The 10,329-nt window shown below is 35.3% G+C and overlaps 1 protein-coding gene across 1 annotated transcript; it reads right to left on the bottom strand.

Moving 5' to 3' along the window:
• Positions 1-317: 317 nt before the first annotated feature.
• Positions 318-9,538, bottom strand: LOC145772195 (uncharacterized). Its single transcript, XM_082584043.1, has 11 exons — positions 9,398-9,538; positions 8,783-8,868; positions 8,155-8,253; positions 7,583-7,691; positions 7,199-7,363; positions 6,730-6,825; positions 6,196-6,372; positions 5,744-5,846; positions 2,660-2,808; positions 1,991-2,160; positions 318-1,149 (listed from the first exon to the last, which is right to left on the bottom strand). The coding sequence occupies exons 1-11, from the start codon at positions 9,450-9,452 to the stop codon at positions 940-942; spliced, it is 1,419 nt and encodes a 472-aa protein (XP_082440169.1). The 5' UTR covers positions 9,453-9,538; the 3' UTR covers positions 318-939.
• Between the last annotated feature and the right edge of the window lie 791 nt (positions 9,539-10,329).

Below are 10,329 nucleotides of genomic sequence, written 5' to 3'. Positions count from 1 at the left end.
TAAAACACAAAAGTAGAAAAATATTAAAAATAATTTTTTTATCTTTGCATTAGTGGGGGAGGGGTAATTTTGCATTAGTTACCCCCCACTCCAATTAGTGTGGGGGTAATCACCCCGCGGCCCCCCTATAATGGAGCCCATGGTTACTGCACACATCCAGATATCGAATAAAACTTGTTACCGGTAACCTACTTGATTGTGCCGTTTCTTCGTATCCTACATAAAGTCGACACTTTGACTACGCTGTTGAGGCGACGAGGGCTCGAATCAACAAATTGTCTAACTGTTGCGTCTGCTGCAAATGCGCGACAATCTACTAACTTTTGTTGGATTCTTTTATTTGCAATGCAAGTCTGAATACATTTTTTTATGATAAAGCTTGTGGAATGCCAACAACGTCAGTGCTACGATAACAAATCTGATTGAGTTTTAACTTCTTTGATAAAGCAAAAAGTCATAAGTTGATTGATCTAAATGATAAAGAATAAACTAATTTGAAAAAGTTTTCTACAAGTCAGCAGTTGTGAACTGAGCAAGCGACAACTGAACAAGTGAAAACTGAACTAGCAACATTTGAGCAAGTGGCTAAAGTTGGCAAATGATAAAACTGAGAAAGTAACAACTGAGCAAGCCGAAACTTGACATGTCACTAGTCAGCAAAATCAGTTCAGCAAGAGATGACCATCAAGTTCGACGTGAGCACATAAATCTCGTTTGCTGACAGGGCAGTGGCTGAAATGTAATTGCTGAGTTGTCGCACGCCGAGTGGTCCGACGACGAATTTGAAGAGTAGGGTAGGCTATATAAGCAAATTTTATAGTCAAAAACGTTATACAGTATATCTAGGCTATAAACCACTGGATATTTATAACATGATTTAGGATATGGATAATATGCGAATCATGACAAAATAGACTTCTTTACGGTGTTCGTGCTAAATCATAACAGTAACGGAACAGCCTCTTTTCTGACTGGGCAAGCACGCTCGGAGCAGACCTGGCTTCCAATGGTGGCAGCAATCGATTCATCTAGGGCTTTGAAACCGCGTTCAACCGGGATGACAACTTCAGCGATTGTCTCGAGTTGTGTTTGGATTGCGGCTTTAAGTTCGTCAGTGGCGCCTTCGGTAACAACAGAAACAGCGTAGGTCTGTAAAAGCGAAAATGTATATCGAGATTATAAATTGCATCTTAAAATGATTGTTAAAGTTTTTGCAGCTTACGTTACAACCTATTGGCTAGTTTTTCCTATTTCATCCACATAGCTACTCGCAACGCAGATATGCAAAAGGTCTTTGAAACTGTGATAGGCTAATTGCTTTCCCTTTTTAGACAACCACAGAGCAACCAGCTGTGGGTAGCCTACCTAAACTGATCCCGGGCCCTGGGCCAAAAGTACTCACTAGACCATCAATGTCAGCGCTAGTGGCTACGATAAGGTATAGGCTACATAAAGCCTGGTTATGCTTTAGAGATCAACATGGCGAAATTAGTAAGTATAAAACTTTTAACGTAGACTAAGCTGTTTTAGTGTACCGGCACTGTATGAATTTTCACCATCACAATTTGAGTTACAGAAATCGCAAAAATTCATAACTGTTACTATTCTGTTCATACAGTAAAATTGGGGCGCAGAAATTGAACCGTGCTTCAGGTACAAAACAGTCTTGCGCCAGCCCTGACACACAGTGGTAGACAAAGGATTGGGAAGACGAAATAGATTCTTGGAAAAATATTTATTCCAATTAATCTTGTATGTTTAATAAACATAAATTACAAGCGGAATATTTTGAACAATACTGCACTGTTGTTATACCAAATAAAATGGCCTGTATGTTGCAGTTTTGATTGCAGTACCGTAGCTTTTATAAAGCTATAGCCTAGGCCCACAACTTGAGGAAAGATCTCACTGAAAATTATTCCATTAAGCGTTTTGTAATAAAAAAAACTTCGATATATTTTAGGCTCTATGTAAATAAAAGATAACTTACAATTACACCATCGTTTTGCAAAAGATTTGCATATTTGTCGATGACTTCATCATCGCTGCCCCGACCATCAGTGACAACTATCAAAACATTAGGAGAGCCTGGCCTATCACCGTTTTGTTCTTGAAAAAAAATGTCGTGTGCATATTTGAGTGCTTTTCCAGTTTCTGTGCCTGAAAGAACATGAAAAAGACTGTTTCATAACAAAAACTATACCGACACAAAAACATAATGTAAGCTTACGCTCTCTGCTTAGTATTGCGCTTGGCATTGAGACACTCTTTTGTACTGTAGTATTAATACCATTTATCATATTATTATTCATACTTACAGTATATCAATTTGGATACTTTTCGGTCATATATACATTCAGAAAAGTCTTGCAACTTAATAAGCAAATAATACGACTTTAGCCTACGACAAATTTAATTACCTTGGCTTTTCATTAGAAAAAGTATCATTAAAGCGTGCACAGAATTATTCAAAACGTGTTGTTAATGAAAACTTGAACCAAACAATATCATTTTGAAATGACTTAACTTATTCTATTTGAGTAACACTAAACTGAAGAAGCCACACTTGCGTGGCAAAAGCTCTATAAATAAATTGATTTTCTGATTTAGTGTGATACTGTATACGCTACTCTATTTTAAAATTTAGCCTACTTTTTACCTGTGCCATTGTAAGGAATCTTTCTCACATCTTCCAACAGGGCTTCTTTATCAACGTGTTTGTTCAATGGAATGGCGGTTTTGGTATCGACGTTTGCATTGAATCTGAAAACTCCTACTCTTGCTTTGTCTGGTCCAACATCGAATAAGCTAAAATAGTTCCAATTGATGAAAGTCATAAGAAAAAAAATCTTTGGCGAAGAGTTCCGGATTTGTTACTTGGTTAAAACACTGGTGGTCATCAACTTGAAACTATCAGAGATGTTATTTAATCCTTTCATTTTTCATGTTGCTATATGGCATCGTATTTTTGATATTTTACGCAAAAACGGTTTGAGATACATTTTAATAATCTAAATCAAATATAGGTATTACTGTTTGAATCCTTAACAGCCTGTTTCACCTTTAACGGATCATCAGAAAGGTCTTTATTCAAATAGAATTCTATTCAGATAGTAATAACTATATTTAATTTAATTCGCTCTGCTTTGCTTTTTTACTTCGCATTGAGCATTTATTATAGTACAGTATTAGTAGTTTTTATTGTTTTCAATCTAGATATTAGAGACCATGCAAAAGTATGGTAAGTAGCCCACCATTAAGTATACTTTAGTTTTTATCGATTTAATTTTTTTCTTTCTAAAAGAAGGTTGATACATACTTTAAAATTAACTTTCTAAACTTATATGCGGAATATTGTGTGAATTCTTTCAAATGCCGAAACTTTTTTGAATGTGTTGCCACATGGCAACATCAGTAGCCTACACTACAGAACTTATATTAAAATCTGTTTTTTGCTATACCCGAACCTATTTACTTTTTATACTCGGCATGTTCTACATACATTACGTATTAGACCTGATATCACAAAATAAAATGGTTCTTGAAAATTTTACATTGAACCTCCTGACGCGAGAGATTTCTGATGAGGATTCGGCGGACGAAAATGATTGTACTCCCGATCGCTTGTGTGGAAATCAATTGCGTGCTACTGCTTAATTACGAGAAAAAAATTAATTAATTATGAAACTGAAGGTCATTTACCAAACAGGGCAAAAAAAATAAACTCGTGAAAAAAAGTGCACCGTGAACAAGTGGAGGAGCTTCTCCTTTGAAGGATTTGTTTAAACAAATGCTGAAGCAAAGTACCGAGTATTGTTAATCTAAAACTTGACTTGATGTAAAAGTTACCAAAAAAGAGATTAGAGGTTTCTTGGGGATTTTGATTATTCCCAGGTACTCAGAAGTTCCTAACAAGCGTATGTAGGCTATTGGTCGACTGGTAAAGGTGTAGCCAACGACCTACGTAATGAAGCCATTTCCAAAAGCATGTGGCGAAACAGATTTGACCTAATCATGAAAGGTTTGCACTTCACACCAACCTTTACCCTGGATAGAGAGGATAAATATTCAAAATTAAGACCCATCATATCACAATGCAAAAAAATCATGAAAATTTTTTTACCGGAAAAAGATACTTCTCATGACGAAACAATGGTGAGTTTTGAACCTTATCAAGGAAAATCGTTCCACGGAAATGACAAAACTGATTCATTAGTTTGGTATAAGTGCAAAAATACAAGGTGGAAAGACATAGCTTTTGTAACAGTTGCATCAACACTGCAATGGACAAAATTCACAAGGGTCAATCGAAAGGTGGAGCAATTATGAGCATCAAAATGTCGATGTGGCTTAGGCAATTTCTCGAGGGATTTAGCACTACAACGTTCGAATGGGTGGGACGGATAGGATGAGTCAAAACATAAACCTATATAGAATTGGCATCAGGGGAAGAAATGGGGGTGGAGTATATTTACTTGGCTTTTGGATGCAGCTGTGCACATGGCTTGGCAAATTTTCAAAAAAAACATCTACACCACAAACTGATTTTAGACAGAAGCTTGCAATGTCTTAAGTCACAAAATATGGCTTTCCTTCAAAGTAACCCTAAAGAAAATCACAGTAGCGCCCTGGGTTTAATAACGGATGACTAGTTGGAATTAGGACATCTAGTCAGACCGATTTACAGAAAACGTTAGGCTACTGTGCCAAGTGCCGTCTATTGTACACACTGAGCGCTGTAAATGTGATGTTGAACTTTGCCTCAAATGTTTCATACCGTACCACACCAATTGGTTGGTAGCAAATTTGACTATTTTCATCAAAAAGTGTTTTGTTTTGGACGTATTGCAAAGCACTGCTGTTAAGTTGCTTAAATTTGTACGTTACCAGTTGGCTTTGAGTTTAAAATATTACATTAAAATGTTTTTCTTTTTTGTTTTCACTTTTGGAGCTCAGAGCAGTAATGAAAAAATGGTTTGCAAGATAAAAAAAATCAGTTTATTTTTCACTGTTTTCGAGGTTTTCATAATGACAAACGCATCCACAGTCGATGAATTACATTATAATGCAGTAGAGCACTTGCAATCTGTTTAAGCTATAGACATATTTTGAAGATATCGTTTTAATTAGGCAAAATTATAAACAAGATGTCAACCTGCTAAACCAATTATCAAAAGTACCCATATCTTCCTAATGCTGCCATATGGCAACAGGCCAGTGTGACGTCACCAGTTTGAAATTATAAAATTAAAAAATATATTTTGATTTTTTCAATCCATTGCAAAGCACCTAAGAGCATTAACTAGATATGTTCAAATATTTTATTAATCTGGGCATTGAAGAGTTAAAACAACCTACACACAATATAAGCTAACGTTCTAGAAATGGAGTAATGTGTTGTAACTGCAGTATTGTACCAAATAGGCTACAAGGCAAAGTAATGAGACCGGAAAGTAGGCTATATGCAGCCTATCACTATTACTGCAAGAGCGTGCTAAAATAAATTAAAAAAGTCTTGCATATTTATTGGTTTTGATAGCATTAAAATATTCGAGCTAAGAATGTAAAAAAGGGTTAGTTGGTTATTTACATCAGTACCTATAAAACCTAACAATTTGTGACTAGGCTTTATCTCAGATTCAATTTTTGAAGATAACAGTGGAAAAACTCCCTAGATAGCATGAAATAACATATTAAGCTACATTACGACATTTAAAAACATTGTTTCGATTGAAATACTTACTCAATGACTTGTGTGGCAAACTCTTTCATAATTTGCCAGTTATGAAATAGAACTGTTGATGAAGAGTCAAGTATGAGACCCAGATCCACTGTCGGGCATGGTTCTTTGAAAAAAATAAAATGAATAAGCTGAAATTTTGTTAACTAAAGCTTTCAAAATAATAATAATAATCTGAAAAAATAATATAATCGGTAACTGCTTTGAAAGGATCAAAGTAGTCACTAAGCCACTTTCATGTTTTCGAAGATTTAATCCAATCAACACAGAGTTACAACACAGATTTAATCCAATCAATCAACAATAACAACACAGAGTTATTGAGTGATGAAAACTTATTAAACACATTTCTTCTGTGAGCGCTGCTGCGAAGAAACACGAATAGCAGCACAATTTTAGAAGCAAAATGTGCGTTGAATGCGTTTTAAATTTACATGCGGCTGTAAGTTGTTTACCTAAACAGCAAGGAGGTTTTTTGCTCCAGATAGCAGTTCTTTTACAACGAGTTTGCGTGCGTCGAGGAGGAAAGAGAACTTTATCTCCAGTGCATCTGAACTTGCAAATGGACCCAACGCTGTTCTCTTTGTCGCAGTTAACTTTGAGATATTTAGTTTCTTCAATCACGGTGCACTCTAAAAAAAAAGAAGTAAAAGTAACAGAATGCTGATTTTTTGAAAAAAATTTTGTGTAAGAGCTTTAAAAATATGTCTGGATTGAATAAATTTTTATCTAACTGCTCATATGTAGCCAAATCAATATGGGAATATCATGATCTTGCTTGTCCTACAGATTCTTCGATGAAAAGTTTTATGTTCAGCAACAACAAAGATATCGAGTTTTGCTAGTAGTTTCGTCTGATTAAGGTCAGACCTATACCTATCATTTGTTTATTACAATTTTTTTTATTAGAAATCATTCAATCCGCTATTGTAAAACTGCCCACCCTATTATCAAGCTATTGTCTATGGAAGCATTATTGTCAAACTTACTCTCGCATCTTGGTGCTTTCGGAAGGAAACTCAACCTCCTCTCGCCGGTTGCAGTTCTTCTACAAACAGTTCTTCTGCTGCCTTTTAGTGCAAAACCTGGTAATCAAAAGAATAAACACAAATTTTTACACTCAACGTCAATCAAAGTTACAGACACTCTAGCTATTATTTTTGCATAAATCAAGACTATCAACAACGTAAAATAGTAGAGAAGTTTAATTTTCATAAAAACACAACAAAAAGACCGGATATATATTTTATTACGATCGCTAACCTTAAATTTTATTCTTAGTGTGTAAGTTTTCAGACAGCAAATCAGTCGTTTTTGCATTGAATCAAAGTCTGCTGACGTTCATTCAATGTAAAAAATGTCTGATTTGCTGTCTGGGTTCATTGTGAGGTAGCGCATTTGTTTAAAACAGTTTTGTTTTGATTTAGACTATAAGGACAAAGGTTTATTAAACCGTACCTGTGTTGCATCCAAAAACGCATTCGGCTCCTCTTAAGAATCGGTTGTTAGCAAGTCTACCTTCAGCATCTTTACAATTCACATACCCGTTCTTTGGGCCTCTCGGTGCTCGGCAACTTTCTGGTGGGGGCGTAGTAGTGGGCTCGGCTCGAGTTGTCCGTGGAACTAAAGTATAGACATGCGTTTTGGAAACAAGTGCTAAAACAAACCATTGAAATGCAAATAGTCTTTGATGCACAAAACGCTTAAATTAAGAAAAAGAATATTTTTTTATTAAAGTTTTGCACCCACTTTGTAGAATATAAAATAATGTTTTTTATATTATTTCAAGATTTGAACACTTATTTTTGCAGTATCAAAATAATTTGAAGTTAGCTTTCTTACTGCAATCGGTTGTGAAGGAGTTGCATCCATCTTTGAAGCAGCAACATCTACAGACTGAAGTGGGTGCACCAGGATTACATTGACTCGGTGTAGCGGCAGCCCTTGGATTCTAGATTGAAGCAAACGTTATTTTTTATTCTATTAATTTCTTCAGGTAAGTAATCGAATACGTGGCAGAGCGGTTAAAAATCTATTCGACATTTGATAAACGACACTTTAGAACTTAAAAGCTTGAGAACACGCAAGACTTGGTCGGTTGTTTATGGCAAGACACTTCACGTCTGACATACGGAGATTGACTGACTCTCCTTCAATCTAATCGTCAACTGCTGGACACAAGCTTGGACACAACAAAAAGCACCATTTGTACTATTCATAAAATTTTGGTTATGTTTTCTAAGCTTTTTTGCCGTTTCAAGGGGACAATCGAAGAGCTCGTTTCACAGAACAACTAGTGAGCACAACATTTACGTTAAAGTTACCGTAAGTACTTTTGATAGAAAGTTATGTAATAACACTTGAAGTAAATATAAAATACTAAATAACTAAGAAATGCAACATTTATTTTTCACCTGAATAAAATTGTTTTCACATGCATGTGGTTCTTTGCATTTCTTGAACATCAAAATCCCTTGATTACTGTCACGTCTAAACTCGTCTTGGCAGGATTGCTGGAAAATTAACATAAATAAGGCTAGAATAAAGACCCATTCAGAGTAAAACTCTCCCAATTGGAAATCTATGTAGGTAGGATTATGTGGACAGTTGTTTCTGTCTAATTTTTATGTTTTCGAGACTTTCAATGGTACTTAAGAACATTGTTGTAAAAAGATTATTTTCTCTTAGCGGTATAAAAAAAATCTTGCTTGTGGTGATATTTGTGATAAGCCAAAAGCGGAGCGCAACTCCACTTGTCACAATACAGGAACTTTTTTATTTCAATTGCCATCAAATTCTATGTAAACAATTGCATTGGAAAATTATGTTGGGTTTGTTTGAGTTGGTTGGGTTAGTTTCGGAAATAATTTTATTTGGTTTAATCGTTGTTTTATGTTTCAGTGAATAAAAACTTCAGAAAAGCGAAAATAGATGTTTAATACATTTTTGTTGAGGTAAACTGTTGGTTATATAAATATAAAGTTGATGCTTTGCACTGGGTGTAAGCTCAGGATTCCACCGACACTTCCTGCAATCACTCACCTCATTCGATCTACATCTCTTTAGCTGGCCACGTGATCGGCATGCTGCGAGGCTTGGAGCATTTTCACACGTCCAGCACATCAAAGCTATAAAATATTAAATCTTAATGTTCTGTATGATCAATTCAGTTTACTTAAATCTAACATTTAGACCTGATAAATCTTATCGAACGTTTGCAGGAAATCACTACACTGGGATAGCATTTGTATAAGATATGTTATTATTTCCCTTAACGAAAAACGACTTGTTGGTTGCACAAGAGGCATTGACAGACTGGTAAACTTGTTTGGTAGGCTGAGTTTTCTGGCAAACATTTTTGGCAAATGGAATTAAAATTGTTTAGTTGATGAAGGTTTTCCGAAAGATTTAAAAAAAAATTTTTTATAATTGAAAACTTTGTTCTGTATTTTTGTCCGTCGTTCTTATCCCATAGAAACAAAAAGAATCATAGTTTTTAGCACAAACTTAGTTAAAAAATCGAAGTAAAGGTTTATGGGAACAAGGTGTTATTTTTGGTTAATGCTGTTTAAAAAACTACAAACCTTTCAAAAATGAATATTGAGCAATCACGATAACCAGGCTTTTTAGAAAATCGCAATAATAAAGAATTCTTACCATCAGTGGCCACAAGGGCACCAGCAAGAATGACACATGACAGAAAGAACTTCATCTTTTGCTTCTTGTTGTTTCAGTTCGTGTTGACGAATTGTGAATATTGTGATCTTTGCATGGGCTTTTATAGAATTTTCATCCCGATTTTACGGATGTGATGATCACGATATCGCTCGGAGGAGTTGTTTAGGTTTATATTTTCCCAATTTCAAAGCTTCAACGTTTTTGTTGTTGTTGTAAATGGTTTGATTCAATTCTGCGACAGGAAATCGACATCATGGTTGCAAAAAGTAACGAAGCTGCCTTGATGAATCAGGAAAAAGCTTATTTCACGTAAAGTTAATAACTTTCAGTTAATATTTTATCAATATACACATTACACAGTGGCGAGGGGCATTGGGCATTGCCACTCGTTTAAAAAAATCATTAGTTTAGCAAAGTACAGTACGGCATTTAATATGTTTTGAATAGCACTATCTAACTATCACTATTTGGTTTATTAATAAAACGTTTATATAAATTTGCCAGGAGCACAAAAACGAGATGGAATTTCATACAGATTACTGCTGTTCTGTAGTCGAATGTCTAACAAAGATGATGCAGCAGCAAGTAGCGAATTCGTATCTGCAGTGAATATGACATTCAAAGAACCGGCAAGATCAACAGTAGCCACTCTCTTCAAACACTACAACCTTACCAGGATTAGAGCTACTACGAAATGGCATAAGTCAAGTCTGACTGCATTGCGTTGGAGTAAAGCATATTTTACTGATCGATTGAATGAATGTGGGAATATTTTCCTCTTAGTGTTTTTTAAGAGCTTAATCCGGACAATTTTGCATACTTATAGAGGCTTTAAACCTCTGGCGTGTGAATCACCAAAGTTAAAGTTTAAAATAATATGTTCCAATGGCCTGGCCGAATCTCCACGGTGT

The sequence above is a fragment of the Aplidium turbinatum genome, chromosome 6 (assembly GCF_918807975.1).
Source record: "Aplidium turbinatum chromosome 6, kaAplTurb1.1, whole genome shotgun sequence".
Classification (NCBI taxonomy): Eukaryota; Metazoa; Chordata; class Ascidiacea; order Aplousobranchia; family Polyclinidae; genus Aplidium; species Aplidium turbinatum.
This window is presented reverse-complemented; position numbering and strand designations above follow the sequence as displayed.